This window comes from Calonectris borealis, chromosome 6 (genome assembly GCF_964195595.1).
Source record: "Calonectris borealis chromosome 6, bCalBor7.hap1.2, whole genome shotgun sequence".
Classification (NCBI taxonomy): Eukaryota; Metazoa; Chordata; class Aves; order Procellariiformes; family Procellariidae; genus Calonectris; species Calonectris borealis.
Genome location: NC_134317.1, coordinates 27,943,871 through 27,969,755, shown reverse-complemented (window position 1 = coordinate 27,969,755; position 25,885 = coordinate 27,943,871). Strand labels below are relative to the sequence as shown.

At 37.1% G+C, this 25,885-nt stretch overlaps 1 protein-coding gene across 1 annotated transcript in view; it reads left to right on the top strand.

The window, feature by feature from the left end:
* Positions 1-25,885, top strand: part of PDE1A (phosphodiesterase 1A) — a 156,025-nt gene that overhangs the window by 120,001 nt on the left and 10,139 nt on the right. The window contains exons 6-14 of the mRNA XM_075153375.1: positions 819-935; positions 2,367-2,507; positions 7,272-7,372; positions 9,926-10,051; positions 16,043-16,144; positions 16,264-16,384; positions 20,055-20,136; positions 21,733-21,853; positions 24,538-24,722. Coding sequence (XP_075009476.1) covers positions 819-935; positions 2,367-2,507; positions 7,272-7,372; positions 9,926-10,051; positions 16,043-16,144; positions 16,264-16,384; positions 20,055-20,136; positions 21,733-21,853; positions 24,538-24,722 — 1,096 coding nt within the window. The remainder of the gene's footprint in view (positions 1-818; positions 936-2,366; positions 2,508-7,271; positions 7,373-9,925; positions 10,052-16,042; positions 16,145-16,263; positions 16,385-20,054; positions 20,137-21,732; positions 21,854-24,537; positions 24,723-25,885) is intronic.

The window sequence follows — 25,885 nt, the reverse complement described above, 5'->3', positions numbered from 1 at the left end:
AGAGAAGTTAATAGTTAAAAATTCACAAATAGCATACGACTCTGTTTATTCTTTCACTCATTAGTTGTGATTTCATTTAGATGTTATTAGAGCAATAGGATCAAATTTGTATAGAAATTTTTATAGAATGTGAGACATGGTTTTATCAGCTCCCAGTGGTATGGTAATCAGTGTCTCAGACAGCAGAATTTGTTTCCTTTTTAGGAAACAAAAAGGAGAAGTATTATTGGGATAGAGCTAACAAAAGAAGCTGCAGCTTATGGAACAAGTACAGTATTTGCTTTGAATTTAAGGCATTTGAATTTAAGGTGATCTTTTATAGTAGTAAAGTTCCTATGAGTCTGTATGCAATTAAAAAATGCTATTTCTTGAGAATGTAGTGCCTCACCTTTTCCTCTGAAAGTCAAACACTGTTATATTATTCTTAAATTGGAATATGGCTATAGTGTTAATGACATTGCATAATAGCCTGTTTAAAGGATGGCTATGCACATTAGCTCCATGAGGTTCTATAGACAATTTGTAAGCAGAAAGTTAAATTTGAAGATTAAGGCCTTTGATTCGAAGCATACAAAGTTGCATAGGTCATGTTACAAGTATTTTATTCATAACTGGCACAACTATTCTCATCGTTAATATTGAAATAGTCATTAATGTGTTATCTACAGTAGGAGTTTGAAAGGGTTGGACGATAAAAAAACACCAAACTCCCCCCTTCCCCCCAAAAAAACCCCAAAATATCTTTTCCAGTGATTAACTGGAAACCTACTTAAACAGATGGAAATTTTATGTTCTTTTTCTTTTCCCCTCATCTACAGGATGTTGATAAATGGTCTTTTGACGTATTTGCCCTAAATGAAGCAAGTGGAGAGCACAGTCTGAAATTTATGATGTATGAGCTGTTTACCCGATACGACCTTTTGAGCCGTTTCAAGGTCAGAAATTAGTCACAAATAAAAATATATATGCAAAAATAAGTATGTCACATTTAAAAGACAAGAAAGCTAGGATATGTTTGAAATGGTATTTTATTGTACAATGCAGTGCAGAATTTCAAAGAATATGGCAAATTGAACATTGTAATATGCCAATAGTTCTACCAAATGAAACTTCACCCAGAGCATGCAAATTTTTCTGCAACCCAAAAAATGGAAAGCTGTGTACACCCATGTCAAGTCAGTTTGGGGTGGGATGTTGCTAGTGAGCAGCTAAATGCTGTAAGCTAATGCAGCTAAATTATGTATACAGGCTATTTACTCAGCAGTACTGAATCACTGTCCCAGCTTCATGGAGCAAAGATTCCTAATAAGGCAGAAAACTGTGGTTAGTCCTAAGTACTTTTTCATGGTCTAGATCATAGTATGTTGCCCAACACTGTGCAGGTGTTTCAGCTGAACCTTCCTCTCCTAACCAACTTGGGGGATATATAAAGAGAAGGTTGCTTTTCTGTGGTGTTTGCAGGGTGTTGCAATACAATGTGGAGTACTTATAACCAACTTTGAAAGGCTGAGATAAAAAAGTGGACGAAAGTGCCAAATTCATCATTATAATAATACTGAATGAAAGTTTCATTACAGTTTCAAAATCTCTCCACTTCAAAACACCATGCGCCATTTGAAGAGGCTGCCTCACCCTGAAGTTGGTTTGAGTATTTTAGTTTTGACTGACACCCAGACTCAGCTTTTCCCATCAAGCTTTTCCCTTCAAGCTCTGGGTGCTTCAAGTCATAACCACAGCAGGGCTACCATTAGGAACACAGTCAAAAAGTACACAATGTTATTGGCTCGGTGGGCTTAAGCCCATTCTCAGTCCCACTGTTTACCTTGCAGAGCTTTTAAATAAAGAAAAAAATCGTAAGGAAAATGTCATTTCATTATATGGGAAAAAAATGGAACTAGATAGTACCTGTATTTCATACATTGCCTGGAGGAAGAGAAGGAAGGGAAGGCAGACTACCAGAGTCAAGGAAATCTTGTCTCAGGCAAGGTAAAACTGGTGAAGAAAAAGAGATAATCCTATTGTTAGACTCCTATCTGTCATGCCTTTATTACATGAGCAATCTATGCATTCCTGGTACAGACAGAGAGACAGACATGTCTTGAAAACTGGTTGGTTGATAGCTCTACAGTCTCTTGTACACTAACCACATGCTGCGCATGGTGTATGTAGAGGGATATAACATCTACAAGAATTGGGTGAAGACTTCCTGATGCATTTAAGATATTAGATCTTTACACTTTAAATTTTACTTTTGTTGTTTGTCAACTAAAGTCTATAGTATATTTATTTGTGATTTATTTATTGCATGAGTAACTTTGCAGCTGTTGCAGGAAAAAAAATTTATTTGAATTTTTGCTTCCCCCCAGATCCCTGTTCCCAATCTTATTTCATTTGCGGAAGCTCTTGAGGTTGGTTACAGCAAATACAAAAATCCGTATCACAATTTGATCCATGCAGCTGATGTTACTCAAACTGTGCATTACATAATGATTCACACTGGTATCATGGTAAGAAATACTGCAAAGTTCAATTTACTTCTTTTTTCAGCCTCTGCTGTTTTGGATACATGTGTACATTTGTCTTTTCTTAAGGAAAAAGCTCCCTTGAAAATTGTGCAGAGATAGGTTCAAAACTACCATTCAGGCTGTGAACTTTATGTCATTTTAACAGTTCTTCCAGGCTGGAACTCTCCTGATGCAGAGGAAAAAAGAGAAAAAAATCCTCCTTAAATTCTTTTTGCTTTTCATTGCCTGGGCTTGGACATTATATATCATACTAAAAGAGAAACATTTGCAGGAGTGGGCAGGTGAGAATTTTTCGCTTCCACATCAGAGCCTGGGAGGTGTGATCAGGCAAGGAAGCTTTAGTGTCTGCTGAGGTCCTGGCCATTGAAAGATATATGGAATAATCAGTGCAGGCTTACACAAATACTCTGCAGCTGCTTTTTCTTTTAGTTTATAAAAAGCAGTCCATGGTTGGACTTGATGATCTTAGAGGTCTTTTCCAACCTTAATGATTCTATGATTCTATGATTTAGGACTGTTCTTGCATACTGTATGTGCCTATAGTAGGCAGGAGATTGCGTTTGCCTTGCACTATTGCAATATCCCAATACTTTTTAGTATTTGCTTTGGGAACTGAAGTGAGTCTGTGCAAGCATTTTTACTTTAAACACTTACCTTTAATTTAATACCAGCAGTGGCAGTTTCCTCACTATCAGCTTGCTAGACAAAAGTAAATACCGACTGAAAGAAAATGGACATTTCTGTCAATGGCCTTTTGATGATTTGTCTTCACTATGAATGCACTTCTTTCAAAAAAAAAAAAGGTGGGAAGTGATAGTGTCTGATTTCTGGTTTTAGGACTGACTCTAAATGTTTGTGCTCCAGTATATACATAATAAATGACACTCGTTGACTTATGTTCAGCCTTTTCTCACTGGAAGCTTTGCCTTTGGCTTCAGGGGAGGAAAGAACAAGTACCTAGGCATTGCAGGGTTTAATTCTACTGTTTGAAAGAAGTGTTTTGCTTCTAAGCATCAAGTTTTTAAAGCTACATTTTAACACAAGTACTACTTGCAGAGTGAAGCCTGGAGTCTTCAGCAGCCAAGATTCCTTTTCTCAGTGAGACGTTTTCTTGAGAAAGGACTTCCATACTAGACTGAAGAATAGACTAGTCAGCTCTTGCCAAGATCACTCCAAACCAAAGTTGTTGTATAAGATGTTCACCTATCAAAACAATATTTTAATAAAAGAAAAAGCTTGCAGAGGTTAGATCATGGTTCATTTCCTACCCTTGTCTTCTACAGTAAGATCAACTGCAAGCATTAAGTGATGTGAGACATGTCTTTTTGCAGGTATACATCTGGATCAGCAACTTAACAGGGAGAAAAATCCCTCTGTTGTATTATACATTATAAACATGCCTTTGGTCCGTTGTAACTGTGCCCCTCCACCCTTCAAAAAAGACAGTAGCATCCATATTTTCTTTGTGATGCCAGGACAAGGTTCCAACTTCCAGAGCTATCCTAGTCAATTTTGGATGTTTAGCCATTGATCAAACAACTTTGCAACACACTTCCGGGTATCTCTGAACACTGAATGAAGGAACCTGTTTCATATTTGAATGTGAATGAATGAGAATGAGAAAGGCCTCTCCAACTCAAGTTTTATAATGTTAGCATCTTAACCTTGTAACTACACTTTGATGTGACTTGGACAACTATTTTCAGAAAAGCTTAGACTTTATTTCTGTTACTTTGCTGTAAAACCTCACTAATGTTGCAATGCTGCTACAAAATATTCTTATAAAATTAGGCCAGGTTTTAAATATTGACATTTGAATTGCTGAATTATGATATTGGAAAGTTCTTGGAAAGATGTCCAACTAGGACAACACTTAGTCAAGAGTGCCTTCAAACAGATGTAGCTTGCCAGGCAGAAGGAACGTTTATAGAAATCAGTGTTTGAAAGAAGGCCTAGTGATTCTGCAGCTTGCAAAGTATTTCTGTCCCAAATGTCATTTGCAGTTCGAGATTGCATCAGTATCATGCAAATGTTCTATTTGACTTGTTGGGGTTTTTTTTCCTGTTGCCTGGTTAACCCTACAGAAGGTTACTCAATAACAATTTGAAGTTTGCTTCTCAAGCGAATAGTTTTCAGAGTATGTCCATTGTAATGCTTCTTTTAACCCTGCTGTATCTTCTAACAAATACCTGGATTGGAGTCAATTTGATGCAATTCTATATCAAACTCCTGTGTGTTTTTTGCAGATTGGCATGCGATTTGAAGTTCTTGTGCTTTCATTGTATCTTAAGGAACTGATACTGACTCCCAAATCTTGCAAAGTGCTGTCTTCCTTGTTCACTTCTGAAAGACATACTGAAGCAAATGTTTCAAAAAGCTGGGTTTTAGAAAATCCTTTTCACGATTGTTGAGGTCATACATTTTGTATCTTTTATAGGCACTTGGAAAACAGCCATATTTCAGCATTTGCCAAAAAATTTGACTGCTCAGAGTTTATGCTTCTCCATAAGCCTTTAGAGAAATTCCACTGAAAAATAACACATATTCAGAGTCACATTTAAAGAAATAAGATGATCACTGTATTTTCCAAAAGTTACTGTCTATCTTAAGAAACAAGATCCAGCCACCTCAGATCAATGTGTTAGAAAGTTAGATATCACAGATGGCACACAATCTATTAACCTTCCCAAGAGATTAAATCCCAGATGATACGACTGAAATATATAACTCAAGCTTGCATTTGTGAAGTGTTCATCTTTATAAAGATTTAAGAATCCAAGTCCCAGGGAATACATCTTGTAAAGAACTTTTGAGTCATCGATCATCTTCCCACCATCCCTTTTCTCCTCCCACGTACCTGTATTGCTCAAACTAAAGGAAAAAATGTCTTTACTGTCAATAAGTGCATTGTGAGACTCCCTTTCTTACTCATTTTTTAATCCATCATTGTTTAAGAAAATAGTTTGAACCAGAGCTCCTGAAAAGTTGAAATGTGTCTGTTTACTTATAAGCAATTTATAATACTGGAAAACATCTCTCAATAGAAGAGATCTTTTCCAATAGGTGTTACACGTGCATGGCATAGTATCTTCCAGGAGGGAAGCAGGTTCCAGCTCTTTGCAGTCTTGCAGACCTCCAGGTACCTGCTTTTCCCTCTCCCTTTGAGAAAAACACTTGTTAACTGTCTAAGAGCTTTCTTCTGCTGCCTTAGAAATCCTTTAGATAGTAGTTCTTTGATTCTCTGCTTTGAATACTGATCTGAATTTTGACTGTACAGCTACAGTATCTAGAATTGCTCTCATATAGTACCGTATGAAGTTTCCGTGTAGCCCATAGACGTTGTTTGTAAGGAATGCTCTTCTACTTATAAATGCATTGTCTAGCAACTATTTTGGTTACTAAAAAAGTTGATCTTTGAAAAGACATCTTAAAGAAAAAGTTTATGTTTAGCTTTAGTTGCTAATAATTTCTGGGTTTCTATTCTATTTGGTATGTTGAAAACACTGTGAAAGCCAGAACCGGTCATGGCCTGGTTTCTTGTGACACACAATACGATGAAGGTCATAGTTTCCATTTTTAGAACAGCTTACAGTACATTCTCATTCCTCTGTTGTGACCTTTTTTAATCTATACTGCTTCACCAACAGCCAGTACTTGTTGTTCCTCAGCAATCTTATTTTGTCGCTGCATGACCTATTTCATTATTCTCGCATGACTTATGAATCTTGACTGTTTCCTTTCTTCTTCTTTGAAAGAAGTACTACCATTGGCAGCTTATGCTGCTTCTGGCAGGTTATACATCTTATATCCATACATACACATGTATGTGCATATATGGGTGCATAAGGATGAGATCATTCGTTGATCCTTTAGTACAGAAGCTTACTTCTACACTAAAAAAATCTGAAATATGTGTGGAAATGCTTGACTGGCATTTGACTTAATCAGTCCTATGACTGCGGGGGTTAACGATCATATGATTTTTCTGCCCCCATTTTTAGATGGAGTAAATTATCATTCAAGAAATAGAACTTGAAAGATAAAATAAAGGAGGTTATTTTACAAACCGAGCGATACGGAACAGCCTTAGTTAGCAAGAGGTATAAAAGTCCACAAAACTCTAGGGTCTGCATTATTTTGTATACATGACCTGTATTACCTTTTGTTCTGTGTAACTGTATACTAGCCTTATGCACCCTTTTTTTGCATTAGTACAAAGTATGATAAAAGTTAGAACAGAAAAATCTCGCATGGGCCTAATTTTAGTGCTGTGTACACTGGTAAAATATAGTCAATGCTGATGTTGTACCTAGAATTTATTATGAACTGTATATATTGTTCACTAAAGACAAATTATAACCTTAACTTCATATCAAGTTTTTAGATGAATATACCATAATTTGGCAAGTGCCATGTATGGGCTAGCAAATTAGATACTTCCTATTCAAAACAGCTACAAAGTATACCATGTAATTATCTCAGTAATTTCTTATATTTTTGGCTGCCAATATTTACTTTGCTAGTGACCATAAGGACATTAACTTGGTCTTAGAGAAATCATAATAAGTACAACGAGTTATTTTACTGTATAATACTGAAGTGTTACGGATATATAGTTACCTGGAATAAGACAAGAATAAAGTTTACTGAAGTTGAAGGTAATGCAAAACATTTCCAGTAGTATAGTGTTTAATCTGAATTAGGCTATTATAGAAAATATGACTAAGATTGTTTTTCATTTACCAGCACTGGCTCACAGAACTGGAAATCTTAGCAATGATCTTTGCAGCTGCCGTCCATGATTATGAACATACCGGGACCACGAACAATTTTCATATTCAGACAAGGTAAGCGAAGTGGTCTCTTAAGTGTCATATCTGGAGTTTGCCGTTCATTGGTCTGAACTGTTTCATAGCTCTTACTGATACAGCCAGGAAGTAGCCAGGTCATTCCTCGTTTTACAAATGGCTTCTTTGACCTCTGTACAGTTAATGGGACCGCTCACATGAACAAAGACAGTGTAGAAAAATAAGGAGTTAGCTCCATAGTGTTTGAAATCATTGTATTTTGAGCTGATACGTCAAGAGAAATTTCAAAAAGATTCAGAACACGGACTTGAAAACCCCTCACCCCTGTATTTGCTCGCTTAAGTTCTGATACTTTCGACTCAAAAATTTCTTCCACAGTGTCCCCAGAAAAATACCACTTTCAGCAATGTGTCTGCACTTACTTCAGGTGCTACATTTTGTTTCAAGTTCTGTATTAAACTTACAGGGTCCTAGTATAGAGTGAGAAACCTTCAAGTACGGCTTTAGAAATACCTACCACGACTCCTCTCCTAGCATGTTTTGACAGCATCTGCAGTAGTTACGAAAAAGAAATGTAGATAGAAATCCAGTTTGAAAGTCAGGCTAACTGTATTCTCATACAGGCGCAGGGTGTCACCCTAGCCTCTGGTCCAGAGCAACAGCGTATACTTCTCTCCCTTAAAATATTTTCAGCTTATCAAAGGAAAATCACTGACCAATCCATTACTGGGTGATAAATGGTACACCTGATACTTAGCCTAGTACAGAGCATCTTATTGTTCTCTCACACTAGGCTATACTTTGTTTTTAGTATCCTCAGTTGAGGAGTCCGCTTTACTGGCTCTTGAAAAAAAAATTTCACGAAAGCACTGCCGTATTCTAACAAAACAGCTCTGTGCTGGAAATACTACTACTTTGAACAGAAACATCCTTGCACTTACCTATTCGGATAAAGTGCCCAATGGTTAAATTTAAATTAAATCTGTAACATACTTGTGCCCCGAGATGCGCCCTTCAATAATGAACAAATTCTAGATCTGCTGCTGAAATAAAGACATAATTCTTTTCTTTCTCAGCATAGTCTGGCTAAAAATAAACTTCAGTTTGTTGTTGCAAGTTTATATTGCTTTTCTATTTTTGTCCTTAATATTTTGCTCTGAAGTACTGCAAAAGTGGAAAATGAATTAAGCTGTTAGCCTTTGAATTTTACTTGGGCATACTTGCAAACAGGTATTTGTTTTGTGATGGAGCTCATTCTTCCCTCCTAGTGGAACTTGGCCCTGATGTGGCATCCCAGGGCCGTGATTCCAGGCTTCTTTTACCTGAGAAAAGCTGATGAAATGGCTGTCACAGTCATAGCAAATCTGTTTAAAACTAGCCATAAGTAGCTATGTGGGTCAAAGTGTGCTTCATAAACATACGTGATGGCAAATCACAGATTTTCCCATTATTTTAGTAGGATTATGGATGTAAATACATACATTATTTAGGTAGGTTATGGTTTGTTCCCTCTAAATAACGTTTCCAATCCTATTTTAATTTTTTAGATTCCTTGGTACCATACCGTACATGTGGGTGGTTACACTGAATATATACTATAGCTCAACAGAACAAGAGGCTGCATTTACCTTATTAATATCATAGTAAGCTGTGCTGCTAAATCATCACTACTTTCTTCTAATACAGACTTTTCAGTGGACCAAATTGAAATACTCAGGAATAGTTTTATCAGAACAGAAAGGTAGCAGAGAGGGCAGACCCGAGGTTGCTTAGCAAGTCAGATCAGGTCTTAGGGAAACAAATTCCCCAAGAATTAAGAAGTTTGAAGCTAAATATGATAAATCCATACCACATCAAAATTTGTGAAAATCTATATGTAATTTTGGTGTTGTAGGTTAGCCTTTAATTAAGAGGGAAAAAATACTGTTGAGGGTGCTAACATTATGGTAAGGGTCTAGCTTTAGGAAGCACTTGAATGCAATCAAATTTCAGCTTAGTGTCTCTTCTCTTCCTTTGTTATGAGGCTCAAGGTTTGGCTGTTTTTCTGACAAAAGATGGCATCCGTTTAAAAAAAAGTTTTTTAATATTTTATTATTTACACCTCCTTCTGATTCTGAGCGATGTGAGGCAAAGCACATCTCTCTCAGAATAGGGGTAGTAACTTCTTAATACCCATGCTATGTGTGGACCCCCCTCTGTTGGTGAATGCATTGCATTTTAAGTGGTTGTATCGCCAAAGAGTACTCTTGAGTGGCCTAATTAGAGCATTTCTGTCGCTCAACAATCCCATCTACAGTCAAGAAGCTCAAAGATCTCCTCACAAATTTTTGTCACAGTTATATCATATAAATAAAAAAATTACACGTGTAAAAATATGTTTGTTTCCCACAAACAGTATATACAATGGTATAATGATAATTTTTTATGCATTTAGGATGGAAACTTTGTCAGTATTTGATACAATAGGAACAAATAAACATAGTTTGATATATATATAGTCAATAGTTCTCATAAAGAATACACAATTCTACCTTCCCTAATGCCATCATTGGGATGCTATTGCAAATTCTGCCTTTTTTTTTTTGACACTAGGTCAGATGTTGCAATATTGTACAATGATCGTTCTGTTCTTGAAAATCACCATGTAAGTGCTGCTTATAGACTCATGCAAGAAGAAGAGATGAACATCCTGGCAAATTTAACCAAAGATGACTGGAGGTAAGGCCTACTGTGACATTCAAACTTAATTCGGGTACTTAAAAATAGGAAAAAACACCAGGCCTTCCCTGTGGAGTCTATTTTAAGAGTTCAAATTACAGGAAGAAACTTTGGCACTGGAAGGCTTAATGGATATTTAGAGCTTAGGGAAGGCTGCTGTGGGGTAAAGAAGTACTGTTTGGGAGACTCCATATAATTTTCGAAGTGAGGTTGTGCATTTATGAGGCACAGTGTTGGACTGTGTGGACAGAGTCTTCAGGAAAACCACAGTGCTGCCCCTCTTGAGCTAGGTTACCTTTGTCTAACAGTGGGTTAAAACCTCGGTGCAGAGTCACACTCTGCTGCCAGCTTGAGCACTACTGCCTCTGGGATTTCTGCTGTGTCACATAGCACAGCATACTCACATCTTGGTTAAGCCCTAAAAATGAATTATCTGGAGAATCCAAAAATAACAAAGGCCCAAAAGCACTAAAAAAATCTCTTTTTTTTCCTCCTTCTTCTTCTTAATTTTAGTGTAATTCCTGAAGAAAATTTGACCAGCTGCAAGAATCAGGATCATAATTGATATGTCACAAATACTAAGACCTAAGACCAAAATGAACAAGTGTTAGAGATAAGACTTTCTCCATTATTAAAGAGGATGTTATCTTTGTATATCTTTGATCGCTACATATAGCACTTAAAATATAAGTCTTCTGTGTGTTTGTGTAAACATAGCTATTATTCAGAGATCCTGAAAATAGCTTTTAAATAGGTGGACTGTGAAGTCGGAGAGAGGTGTTCTGCTTCCGGGAAAGTCTCCCACTGTGAATGATGCCACCATGAATAACAAAGCTATACTCGGCTTTATTTATATTTTCACAAAACTATACATTTGTGAAGGAATATGTGAATGTCAGATCAAATTTTGGTGTGGTGTATGCTTACAGATGGACTGTTTTACATGGTAGATTTACATGATTTTACTTATCTACATGATCAGAACAACCCTAAATAAAGCATTTATTGAATGTAAGGCTGCTGACCCTTTTGGTTTTCACTTCATTATTTTTCTGTAGCTACTGCAAAACACTTAATATTAAAGTATTATTAATTTTTTATTTAGTACAAAGTGAGAGAGGAAGCATACACTTTTTCATTCTCTTAAAAGATTTCTTCTCAGAGAATACTTATTTAGATTTAGTTATCATAAAGTTTGTGTTATAAATTTAGTTCTGGAGAAAGATCTCTGGAAGTAAATTGTAAACTTCAGCAATAATTGTCATACATACCTAGGTTTTCATTGCCAACATGAGTCAGCCTGGCTCTGCTTGGAACTATTTTGGACCTGATAGTTTGGGACTGATAGGTCTCTGTGACCCTATTTTTGCTTGTCCTAGCTATTGAGTATGGAGAAAGTGAGTGTGCCAGTAGATAGCCATCAGAGGCTGGTATTCTGTCTTTTAAAACCATCACTGTAGGGAGGTAATGATTTTCAAATCTTCAGACTTGTTGCCTTGAGTATGGGTTTTTGAAGTGGTGGTGTTTCATATTGTGTCCTACCAATGAATGCTTCCACGTAGAAAGGGGCAGATCTTCTTCAGTTGAATTTCGGTTCGGGACTGGACCGAGGATGGCTTAAAGACACTTACGTGCTTCACCAGTCCTGGCTTCTTCATCACTAGAGACCACCATAAATGAGTACAGTTTGGGAATCCCTGCAGCAACATACAGTTGCTCCAGCTGACAGAAATCTAGCTGCCAGCTAGTACAGTGCATCCCAGTTGTTCCCTTTTGTTATATCACTGGGGAAAAGAGTGATAGGATGGAAACTCCTGTGAAAGAAAATTTTTCCCAATGGAAAGAGGAGCCTATGGTTTCCAAGTGTGTGATGTTTATACATATTGCTCCGGTGGACTGCAACAGAATAAAGGGAGGAATGTGATAGATTGTCTTCACTTTTCTGAAGCACACTCTTCTCTGCATAGATTGCTCGGTCTGGTGTTCCCACAGTTCTTTTTCCTTATATTATGGACCCTTTGCTCTAACTTGCATTTCATTTCTCTGTGGTTTTTGAACCTGTGGTAAACTACCACATTCCTTTGGAAGTTGCTCAGTCACAGACTAGGTGTGTTTGCTCTTGCTTTTCAATCTCCTCTCACTGTAACCCAGTTTGGATTTCCTGGAGGATTTTATTTTAGTTTTGCAAATTTTGTTTGTATACAGTGGCTGCACAGATCCACTCCACTATCATATGCAGACAGTTCGAAGTTGGTGGGATTTGGCAACCAGAGAAACTAGAATTTATGGTCTTGTTGGGGCTATTCAGTACAACTTAGAAGAGATGTATGTACTGACTAATAAGCTCAAGCAACTAAACGAGGACACTCAGTTCCATGTTTTGTCACTTAGCTAGGTAATTACAGTCTGTACTTTCAAACAAACTGGTAACTTCCAAAGTGCCAGTCTGAGAACCTTCACAACCTGTTGAAGTCTGATACTTAATTTAGAGGGTCAGTCATGGAAATGATGGTTTCCTGGTATTCATTTCTAATATCCAAAAATACCTGTTACCCTGTCATCAGATACAGTTGTTCATTGGTGCAATGACAGATCTGTTAGCCACTTAAAAGAAGCCCTTCAATTTTCTGATTGTTACTAGAGTAGTAGAACTTCTTGGTTCTATACTGAAATTCATGCTGTTAGACTAACAGTTTTGAAGTTTGCACTGAATCAAATTGGCAGCAAATTGAAATGATAATTTGTTCAACTTTTTAATGTACTTCTTGGCACTGATTAATTTCTTGACTACTGTCAGATCTGTTTTCTTGAGTTGCAGCGATTTCATTTTTTAAAAACTTAATACCCCTGCCTATTTAAACTGTGGTTCTGCTAATTATTTCAGCAAGATGAAGCAAAATGACTGAGAATGACTTTAGAGTATTACATTTTCTTTTCTACACATTAACATTAAGAAGATAAATGCACTAATAAACTGTCAGCTTCAATTAAGTTTAAAACATAGGGTTTGGGTCTGAGCAGGGAAACACTGCCAGCATTCTGATGAGGATGTCCTTTGTGGATAACGCATGTGACATTCATAGTCTTTTCTCACCCTTTTCTCAACTCTGAAAATATATTCCAGTCTTCCATATTGTCTTGTTTCTCTCACTTAGCGCCCCTAAATAACTAAAGAGGAATCCCTTTTTGTCCCCCTTTCTCCTTTGATTTACCAGGCTTCTGATGTTCTAGCACCCCATGTGTTACATCAACAGTTATAGGTGGTCAGGCGGTATTAATGTCTCAAACCATTCCAGTCATAAGGCATACGTTGATGTATTGCCTGATTATATAAAAAAGACTAAAACCCAATATGCATTATATACAATGCATAATGAACAGCTTTTCTTGGGAGTCTTCTGTCTGAGGAAAGCAGGATTGCTATAACTTGCAAGATGAACCTTATGTCTTCAGTTCTCAACTTGCTTTTGCTCATTGTAGCCTGTTCCTCAGGCTCATTAGTTTCCCACTGACTAAATGTCTTTGTCATGGACAAATCCAGGTAAAGCTGGTTTCTGTTTATTGGTTAACTACTTTTCTGAGAAATTCACGTGCCACTCCTTGTCTCTTGTTTATTACAGCATTATTCATGTCATTTTTTCACATCATCTTGCATCTAATTTTTTACAGTATCCTATCCATAGGACATATGGATATAGGAGGATTAAGAAAGGATGACAGCACAGGACATGACAGTTTACTTAAGAAAAGTGGAGATTGTATACTCAAAACCATTAATCTTCCAATTGTGGGCCCCAAAATAACGCTATGTGCTGTACATGAATACTGTTACCACTTCCTCTCTTAGAACTAAAGACGGCAACACCTACGTATCTTTTTGCCGTGCTGGCATGATCAATGCTAACTGTATTACCCCGATGCCTGTAGCTGTGGCCTGCTTAATGAAGTACGCAGAGATTTCTGTTCAGGAGTTACCTATGAGACCAGCTGAGGTCTCCTTCAGTATGGAAGTTGAGAGGGTCTTTTTTCCCTGGGAAATGGTTTGGGAATGGTTTAAGTCCAAGAGTAATCTTCTGTGCAACGGTAGTAGACTGAGCATTCACAGCTCTCATAAAGCTTTATTTAACGTTTCCCCATCACTTCTGAATTTTCCATCTCTCTATTGATGATGGGTGGGGGCACAGGCAGGAAACAACCATAGGCTGTAGGTGGGGAGCCTCTCCTTTGCTGTTAAGCTTTTTAGTGGCCTGAAATCTTCAGAAGTGTGTGAGGAGGACCGTGCTACATTGTTTGATCCTTATTCAGGTGATGGAGGTAAGAAGTAGGGTTTGTCTCCTGCCATCACAGTGTGAATCTACTGGAAGCAGCGTTTTGCTTTTCTGTGTGTCTTGTGTAGTAGGGGTGGGCTTATTTCTGATTACTCTTAAAAGTTCAGACAAAGAAAGTTCCTAGGAAAATCTCCCACAGAAAGGGGAAGTGATAATTATTTCAGTCTTACAAACAACAGGGTTTAACAATGCAGAGCCCTGGGTTTTCATGCAGTGTTAGCTGTTCTTTTTTTAATTTTTTTTTTTAATGGGTTTGGCTGTGTTTGAAGGGTACAGTTTCAAAGCAATGTGGCGGAGGAACAGTTGGGATGCAAATTAATTAGTATCTTATCATGAGGTCGGATAAGGTAAGGCATTTTCTAAACACAAGTTGCTATGGCTGCATATTATTGAGTAGAAGTGGGAGGACTGAGTCTTTACCCAGTTACATCAAAGCAAATCAAGAATAAATACACAAAAATCAATGAGGGGTATCAGCTTAAATATGCAATTAATTTGGCTCAAAAGCAGTCTTGATAGTTTTTATAACAAACTATTCTAACAGCCCTAAAGAAAACTGCAATTTACCTCTTTAAAACATAGCCCTTTGAAAAAAATGCATTGTTAAGTAAATCAAAGATATGAATACAAAATGAAAGATCATTGAGAATGACTAAAGTAGGATTCTACTGTTGTAATTGATACTTGGACATCCTTAAGAATGGGAGTGTGCCCATGAAGATACATGCTACATAATCAAAGATTTAATGTGGTGACTTGTCCCCGATAAGCTTAACATGTAAGCAACACTCTTGCACATAAATCCTCCTAGGTCATTTAAAAAGCATGTAAATAAAGACCCAGTAGACTCCTACATGTTCTATATACAATCCTTCTACATCGAGGAAGCAGAATTTTCCAAATCAGTAATTATTGTTGACAGAATTAATGTACTTTCATATACAATAAGAATTAATACACTTTCTTACATGATTCATGTTTTACTGTTTTCATATTAATTTAATAGAGAGCTGATGGACAAGCCAGCATCTCTGACCATAATACCAAGATATAGATAAACTATAAACCCTGGACTTGTTCTGATTAATGAAATAGGCATTAAGGTATTTTTGAGATGAAGGGTAGTTTGTCATGATGTTCATATATTGGTATAATGTTGATAGAGTTTCACATGTAATGCCTCTTGCTCTTCTGAGTGTTTCCACAGCCTTCTTTCTAGGTTTAGTGTTATGCCTCCTCTGCACTAATATGAGGGCGGTAATAAAAAACACAAATATAGCCTCTTGTGTGGTGGTAAGCCCAGAGACTGACTGGTTTTTTGAATACTTTACTGATGGAAGAATAAGGAAGGACTTATAATGGGTGACAGAACTGCATGTAATTTTAGTTTATACACTAGAAAAGAGGAGTTACAAAACTCCTCTTCAGTGTGACTCTGAAATAATGATTGCAGAGTGCTTTTTCTGAAGTACATTGCTTTCACAGAATCCCTTTAGGATACAACGTTCAGGTTGTTAATAATTTATTTAAATGCTTTTTAAAACATAATAAAACCCGTGATGTTGTTTAGAAAGTTATAAATTAACAAGTACTGCTTAAACAAATGTACCATACATAGAATAAATGAATTATAATCAGTCATTTTGCTTTTAATTATTCTTAGGGAGTTGCGTAGCTTGGTCATTGAGATGGTCTTGTCTACAGATATGTCGGGTCATTTTCAACAAATTAAAACGATGCGACATACTCTACAGCAGACAGAGGGGTAGGTTATTTTCCATTCTGTTCGTTATCTATAGTCTTTCAATGAGTTCATGTACAAGAAAACAATTTAAATAGTTGCTTTTGTTTTGAGATAATTGGAGCATGTCCTTGAATTGACAGGGTAGACAAAGCCAAAGCCATGTCTTTGATTCTACATGCAGCAGACATAAGCCATCCAGCAAAATCCTGGGAACTGCACTACCGGTGGACCATGGCCCTGATGGAAGAATTTTTTCGACAGGTGCCATTTTAAAAATCTTTTAATAAATCTAGTTCAAGCAGCAACGGTTACAGAATTAAATCTTTCCATAAGTCTACCAGCAACAATGCTGTTAGTTGTGATTGACAAGCATAGTCAGTAGTATATATTCTTTATTCTTCATACATACCACTGACATTAATTCAACTTTTATGTGTGTGAGTAAGATTAAATTGTTATAGCTCTATATCTATTTCAGCTGATACCAGGATTCTGAGTGTTGTAGCATTTTTTTTCTTTCAATAATAATATAACTTGTCAAGCTGTTTTCATTCTGTAGACAGAGATTTATATATGCTTTGAGTTAAAAAGAAGCACCAGGATGAGGGACTTGAAAATAGGAAGAATTCATGTTCAGCAAAGAAGGCAAAAAGTTGTCTCCATTTCACATTTCAGAAAGCCTTCCTATTTCTTTTCCTTGCCGCTGCTTGCCATGCATGTGCCACATAGATCTGAAGGTTTTGCTTTTGTAACAGCCTGATCCAAAGCCAGAGGTTAGACGGTATCATCCTGTTAACGCTGTGGCCATATATCCTAAAACAAAAATGAAGACACACCTTTGTGAAAGTCTTTCCATTTCTGTGAGATACTGAATTCAAAGGGAAAGCCCAATAGGTGTTGGTGTCACTGCTGCCATTTTTTCACTCACAGCAGGTAAAAAAATAAATTTCCTCAAAGGGGGAATACTCTCCTTGTAATGAATATTTGTGACCATGCACATTTTTAATGTAACAGTTACTGAAGTACAATTGATAACCAAAATCCAATTTAGGTATTACACAGTTTCTACACAGGTTTTAAAAATAGTTAATATAGATAGCAGAACAGTGTATGTCCTGCTCATCTTGATTGTCATTATTTTGCTATATGCTGAGATTTTCAAATCAGATGGGTCACACTGGAAAAAGGGATCAGAGAATAAAGAAGTCAGTATGATAAACCATGAGGTTGTTAGGCCCATCTGCCCTCGAAGGTTTTTGCTCGGTTCCTAGAGGTTCTTTATACGAATTCTCAGTAGGGAGCATCAGGACATCCTTGACTCTGGGCTTTGCACTTGGGGAGACAGATTGGAGAGCTGGTGCCTTAATCTAAATAATGAATGGACTAAGTTTTGTGGAAATACTGAGTAGAGTCATGAGTTTGTGTCTGCTTCTGTAAATGGAAATGGTGAGGATTTTGAACTTGAGAGGAAAAAGGAGGAACAGATTACCCCAGATATATATTACTTGAAAAGGTCACAAATGACCAACTGTAAAAACATTTTAGACACAGAGAGACAGACTAGACAGAGCCCATGGGACAGTGAGGCAATGTGTCCAGTCAAGTGGATGTAGCATTAGCAATAAACAGTACCACACTGGTCGCTGAGTGCATAGGATCAGCTAATGTTTTAGTTATTCCTTTATCCTTTCATTAGAAGAAGTAACTGGATCCCAAATGAGCTGCTCAAAGATTTGAGAAGGCATTTAACAATAGAATCAAATCACCATATATGTATTTCTGCCACTCAGCAGTATAAATTGTGAAAGTCTTTCAGAGGAGTGTGCAAGGAACTGAATCCCTTTTTATATGTACTACTAAGAACAGTGTGTGTGGAGTAGTTCCAACACATTTAAGGTGTGATGAAGTAACTGTACATATATAAATGCACTGAGCAGTGCAGACACAGTAGGTCTCCTGCTTCCTAGATGCACTGGCTTGTGCATCCTCTGGTTTGTTGATACGAGTGTGTGCAGTGGAAATCTCTGGGATTTCCAAATCTGTGCCAGCCAAGATGAAGTAGTCCAAATGTATACAAAACGCACTAATTCCTCCTTTTCTTTAAAAATAGTAATTCAACTACTTCTACTGCCTTACAGGAAAAAGCAGCAGAGCCTGAAATGGCTGATGCAACACCAGTGCTCTAAAAGGCAGCTTTCAAAGTAGTAAGCACCAGCAAAAAATGAACATTCACCTAGACAAAACACTTTGTTAACTGCAGCTAACGGTTAAAATATGTGCCAGTGTTAATTTCAGGGAAAAAGCCAAACAACGCTTTAAGTTTAAAAGCAACAACTACAGAAAGTGTGTTATAATGCCAAGGAAAATCTGAGCTACTTGTTTAAAATAGAAATACACCCACCCATCTCAAAACCTTAAAAATAAAGAAATACGTAGTTCAAGTCACTCAAAGAAGTACCACAACTCCTATAGAATTCTGCTCTTAGTCTGAATAGATCCAAAAGCACAAAAAGAGAATTTGTCCAGTGAGTTTTTTTATTTTTTAAATTTTAAATCACATGAAATTCTAATGATCAATTTAAATATCAATGCTGTGTCCATTATTACAATTTACAATAGACTTAGACTTATATGACATATAAGTATTAATTATGTATTATATTAATTGCAAAGTAATTCATAATTAGGGTAAAGAGCTACTTGAAAACATAAAAAAATTCAGACTGATTCTTTGCTAGTGTGGAATTTTCTCTTTTTTAACACCTAGTTAAGGGAAGATTACAAAATTAATAATGCTTTAGAAATCCTGTATTCAAAAATGGCTGAAATTGTTAGAACCACCCCAGTTTATATTATATCACAATCTGGCTCCTGCATTTACATGGAGATACCACTAGCACTGCTCTTAGTAGTAGGTGTTCATGTTTTCTTCTACACTCTGAAGTCAAATTATGAATACTTGGGTATAAAATTTAAAGGCCATAGTAATAAAACCCTCCACTTCCACATGAAACACAATCTGCGAGCTACATCTGTTCCTGTGGCTGAAGTGGTTTTATTGGTATTATAGTTCTAAACTTTTCCCAAATCTAGTTCAATGATATATGATAAAAAAACTAAGGAAGGTTGATACTGCCCCCTTCATCCATCAGCTTCTGATGAGATTTTTGGGAAAATGTTTATGTACTGCTCCCCACTGAATGATCATGAAACAGCACTCTCCATGACTAATGCAATATATAGAGCCACTTTACTTGAAAGACTAAGTTTTCCTCTATCTATAATGTCAGTGTTTCTGGGGGCCAGGTTTGTGTCCAGCAGCACAAATTATAGCCTCCTTTGAAAGATGTCTCTTCAGGGTTTTTTTTGCACCACTAGACTTTCTTTTTGAGCTTTTGCAAGTCAGTTGGTCTACCATGCTGAAAATGGAGATAACACCCCTCTGTTAAGACTGTTACGACAAAAAAAATCTTTCAATGTGTTAGGTGTTGAAATATTTTCAGAACTAGGTTTATACAAGTCATCTGAGTAATGAAATTGAGCTTGTGCTTTTTTATGGCTTCAGCAGCAGAGACATGCCTGCTAGTGAGAAGGAGTTCAAGTCAGCTCCTGCCCTTGACCTGTGTAAATCTGTTGAAGAAATTTTACATGTTGGATAAACCAATGTAATAGAAGGAAACACTTAGCATTTGGCATAAACATGTCTAAATATCTCCAGTTCCATTACATCTGGGATCAGCAGGACTAAACTGTGAATACTGAAGGACTTCATACATGTTAAATCTCATTGGCCTTGCTCTTGAAGAGAACTTGCTTGCAATAAGTTCCTTTATATAATCTGTGGAATAAATACTAAAAATGTTCAGATTCCTTTGTCTCTCTGTCCCTCTATCAAATATGTGCTTATAATATTAAATGTTGTTGTTTGCAGGGAGACAAGGAGGCCGCTTTAGGACTTCAGTTTTCCCCACTCTGTGACCGCAAGTCTACTTTGGTAGCTCAGTCCCAAATAGGTAATGACAAGTTGTGTTTTTCTTTTTCTTGTATGTTAGGAGCATGTAAAATCATGTGGATGTTTCTTATAGCCATTTTGAATTTTAAGTGTTCCAAATGCCATCATATAGAAGGTATTTCTTTATCTGTTCACCAAACTCTCATGCTCTTACAGCAGAAGTGCGCTGGTCTCAAAAGAACATGAAGTTATTTCAGCATGTGTGATGCCAAGGAGGGGTAGAAAAGGGATTAACCAAAGTACTGGACATAAGTCCAACTTTTACTGTACACATTTTAGAGTTTGATGGATCATGTCCTCAGACAGATTGGCTCTTGCTCAAGAACTCACAGGTCTTCTCTACTACAGTCTGAAAGTCTGGTGCTGTTTTGTACGGTACACATCTCAACTTAAAGCTAATTCATATATCAGATCTCTGGACTACGGTTAAGACTGTCAGTGTGGCAGGGTCAAACGACACAGGGTCAAGCCTCCTTGGGTTCACAAGGACCGCTGCATTCTGTTCCCATCAATACTGATTGCATTTTGGTCAACAGCGGCCAAACTTCAGCTTCCCATTTTCAGAAGTGCAGGTCTTGGCTCGCTCTATCCCCGTTTCCATCAGCAATAATAAGGAAATAAAAATTGGTAAAGATCACTGGGGCTAGTTACAAGGAGATATCCTAGAAGCATACTGAGTAAAGCAGTATGTCCTACCAACAGCTGTATCTTTTATGTGAGTGAACACAGTACTCAGGGAGAGATTCTATAGGTGACAGTGTCTTATCCTTGAACTGAAGCATGTCATCCTGTCTGATCTTGTCACTCAAAATGTCCTTTATTCTATTTTGCTGGGACTTGAGAGGCAATGTGCTTGAGCATCGTACCTACTGCAGGAGGGAAGCTGGATCCTAGGGTGAAGCGCTGTTGCTCACTTTTGTGCTGTGTTGCATGGTTAGGGTACGAAGACATCTGGAAATCCATTGCTAGCTCATGTTTTAGCATTTTTTTTTTCTGTTAAGTGCTCAGCAGAGAATAATGCTTCATTCTCTCACTGTGTCATTCCATACCTTGATGAGCACTTTAAAATGTAAAAGACATTGTTCAGAGATGACATCTCAGAACTGTGGGATGAATGCTGTCTCCTAAGGATATTACTTGTTCTCTTCACTGATTTGACAGAACACTCCTACACACTGTGAAATAACACTTTACCTCCACAGAATAATAAACAGCAGTTTGAAATATTAACTCCTTGGCAAGAAAATCTGAATGGTAAAAGAAACAGTATGACTTCTAGCCCCTCGGCTCAACTGTAGCTTCCCTTCTATTCAATACTAATATTCATTTCAAATGGTAGGTGTGTTCTGCAGTGCATAAAATTTACAAAAAAAAAGGAACGAAAAGCTATAATTATTAATATGTACTTATATCTTATATGTACAGCTTCAGGTGTTTTTGTCTTTAGTTGTGCTTTTTTCCTCAAGATTATACTAGTGGTATCTAGTATATTGAATCACGACTAAAGTCAGAAAATCAGCCTGATATTAAGTATTTATTTTTAGATTTGAGAGCTGTGAAAGTGTAAAATCTGATTTTCTCTCTTTTTCTTTTTTAGGTTTCATTGATTTCATAGTAGAACCAACATTTTCTCTTCTTACGGACTCAATGGAGAAAATTGTTATGCCTCTTATAGAGGAAGCGTCAAAATCTGAAAGTCCTGCATTTGGGACACCCAGGTATGAATACACTGCTTAGTTGTTGAACGAACATAAACTAACATAATAATGTCATTCTCAGAATTATTGCAATTTTAACACTTGGAAAAGTAACATAAATAGCTGTACAGTATTGCCACCATGTGGTGTTATGTTGTATTTGCAATATGCTATTACTCCATTGACTATGGACGATAGTGCACATAAAAAGGCAAAAACACAATAACGAGCAGAATACACACGTATAAAATATAAAGTAGATTTTCTACAGCATATCTAATGACAGTTTTTTTTCTTTTGACTATAATCTTTGCAATAGATTGTTGAAGTTCCTAGTTCTCTTATCTTTAGCCATTTTCCGTATAATTTTAATTGACAGTACCAAAAGCCATTCTTTGCTCTCTGAAAGACAATGGGAAGTGGAGGTAGTGAAGGTGGTTTCAGGTTTTTTTCTGTTTTTCATTATGCTGTAGGTCACTTTCCTTCTTCACCCTTCCATTTTAGTGTTATTTGATATATACACTTGAGACAAAATTGATTCCACTTACATTCCACTTGAGAGATCTAAATACAGTATAAGTAAGACGCAGGGGGGGGTTGCCCATCAAGCTCTTGATTTTTGCATCATGATAGAAGTTGTTTATAAAACAAACTAGCTATGACAGACAATGTTACCTGAGTGACTCCATGCTGAAAGCATCATTCAATAATCAGATGCTGCTTTTACAAATATTGCCTCCATTACCACATTGTTTTTCTTTTTAAAACTGTAATTTGAGGTTTAATTGAGGCTACTAATATGATAACTCTGTAGGGCAATTTTTCATTTGCTGTGCATTGGTTAGATTTTAGTAGCAAAATGGTGAACCTAGCTCTTTTCTGATCATGAGTTTACACGTATTTCGGTTACTAGAAATAAGTAGAAGTTACTAGAAGTAGGTATTTATGACAGTATTCTTAGTGTTGTGGGGAACAGTGCTAAACTAAGGCATTATTGATAACAAACTTGTTTACCTACTCACTTCTTCAGAAATTAGTGATTAGCAGCTGCAAATGATTAGTAGCTCCAGGTTTCATTTTCAGTTGATGTTCATGACTGAGTGGTAGATGAACAAAGGCTTATGATCCAGCAAAACTTCCTCATGTGAGGTGGAGGATAAAGAGATTTTTTCTTAGTTTGGAATCAAGAGCTACACTTACGAAGAGAGTGGAGAGCCTATAGCATGATACAAAAATGTCTGAGCCAGCAGAGTTGCACAAACACTACTGGCTGGATGCCATGAGTATATGGTGTGACATTCCCTGTGGTGCTTGGAAAACATTAGAATTATAGCCTATTCTTTCCATTCTATCCCACTGAACATCTCTGGAGCACATGGAAATTAGAGTTAACTCTTCTTGTGCAGTTCTCGCTGATATGTTCACTGCAACTATATTTTCTGATTAATGGAAATCCATTTGTATGCATATTAACGTTTGTCTTTGGTACCAATGAGATAAACTATGCAGCATAATTGAGTAAACAAAACCCGGTATGACATAATTACCTGTACAAGGCCAAAAATAGGTCTGATTTTTTAATCCTAAGAAACGAAGAGAGTTCATTCTTTTTGTCCCACCTTTACATGGATCTGCGTATTCACATACAAATAATCAATTTGACTTCTACCTTACCTTATGTGTAAGGTAGCTACAGTAGCTCTTAAGTGGATTTTAAAGCCACTGTACTAAATCCTGCTTTGACTACACTTGAAGGCATGTACCTTGAAGAGAATTTTCAGCTGAAGCTGAATTTACTTACCTGTCATATACTTTTGTGTTTTGCTTTTTTCAAATGGGTCAACAAATAACAATCAGATGTCTTCCCTGTGAGCCCCAAAGATACCATTCATTGTTCAAAAACATAGCTAAGAAGTTGCTCCAGAATGACTACATAAACATTCTTTCAAGAACTGACTTATAAGTAATGTATTTTCAGCTGTCACATTTTTTTCAAGAACTCCCTGAAAAAGGTTGGTAAGAATCGGTCACAGGTTACAGCTTCATGAGTTGAAGAAATGTCTTGTATCTTCATAGAATCATAGAATAGTTTAGATTGGAAGGGACCTTTAAAGGTCATCTAGTCCAACCCCCCTACCATGGGCAGGGACATCTTCAACTAGATCAGGTTGCTCAGAGCCCCGTCCAACCTGACGTTGAATGTTTCCAGGGATGGGGCATCTACCACCTCTCTGGGCAACTGTTCCAGTGTTTCACCACCCTCATTGTAAAAAATTTCTTCCTTATAGTCTAAAGTCTATAGTCTACATCTACCCTCTCTTAGTTTAAAACCATTATCCCCTGTCCTGTCGCAACAGGCCCTGCTAAAAAGTTTGCCCCCATCTTTCTTATAAGCCCCCTTTAAGTACTGAAAGACCGCAATAAGGTCTCCCCAAAGCCTTCTCTTCTCCAGGCTGAATAACCCCAACTCTCTCAGCCTTTCTTCATAGGAGAGGTGTTCCACCCTAATCATTTTTGTGGCCCTCCTCTGGACCCACTCCAACAGGTCCATGTCTTAGACACCATCTTCGGCACTCTGGTGAAAACTATTATTTCAAGTTAGTGATTGCATGTAGGTCCTAAGGAATTTGATTCAAATTAACTGTTTGTGTATTGTTAAAATTGCTTGACTGTGTTAATAATTTAGGGATTTTTCCCTTCTGTAGCCAAAACAGTTTGGGAGCAGTAAGCAATGCTGAAGTACAAAGACGACCCAGTTTTAAAAGTACAAGTGATGGAGGGCTTCACACAGAAAATTCTCTAGCAACTGTAGACCTAACGAGCTTTAAGGACAACTTGATGAAGATCATTCAAGCAAACAAAGAAAGATGGAAAGAATTAGCAGTAGAAGGTATGATATACTAAGGTGGAATGTTTTTATAGGTTACTCCCTAAGATCTCCTCTACTTCCATTTTTTAATTTCCTTCAACTTATAAAAATACGTAGTTGTCTTGTATTCATATATTTTATGTCTTAATGTTTGTTTAGATGGTTCTGTTTTGCTCTCCCAGGAGGTATAAAGAGATGTAGGTGGTCAGGGGATGAGAGGAAATCTTACAGCCTGTACAATAAGCTCTGTGCTGCTCAGCTTATCTTTAGAGGTCTGGTTTAGAAATGTGCATTCTTGCGCATTTAATCATAACTGATACTGACATCTGCTTTAAATGCCAAAATCAACAATTCAAAGTAGTATGTGCTGCCACATTTCTTAAGAAATGTAAAAGTTGTACTTTGCTATTAGAAATGTTACTTGTTCCCCACTGTATGGAACAAAATTCAGCACTGCAGGCTTCTTGGGACTATGCTCTAGGCAATTATTTAAATGACTCAGTGGATCTAAAGATTTGGGCAATCACAGCATGTATTAGACCCAAACAAGAGAAAAAGCGACTCTTCATTTGCCGGTTGATAGTTAATAAAGACAAACCTGCATCAAGCATCTTAGTTCATAAGCCATACCTGAAAATTGTCTGGGGTTACAGCTATTTGAGTGAAATAATTTGTGATAATTATTGAACACAATTTATAACCTTGATCCAGGTTAAGTGAATGGCATTTGTTGTTTCCCAGTAAGCACCTGGAATATTTCAGTATAGTGTTTCACTGCTGGGCCTGGTCTCGCTGTGCATGACCTGATACTGACTGCAGGGAATGGTATCCTGGAACCCAGTGCCAGCCTTGTCTTTCATCCCATCATCCAAAGCAGCATCTTTTTTTTCAAAGAGGTGTCAGACAAGAAAGAAAAACACTGCTGAACAGTGCTAAAATCTCATTTAGTGCTTAACTGAAAATGAATATTCTCGTTAGGAGAATATTAAGAACAAGCTTCCATAATCAATTGTGACAATGACTTGAGAGTTAGGTAGAAGGGGCAGCTGCGGAGGAGATTTAACTAATATTGTCTCTTCTTCATGAGCAGCTTCATATGATCGATTGCCTTTTTTGGTCTTGTCCAACTAATACTGACTGGTCGAAAGGACAAAGCTGGTAATTTGTGATGATCAGTAGTAGTA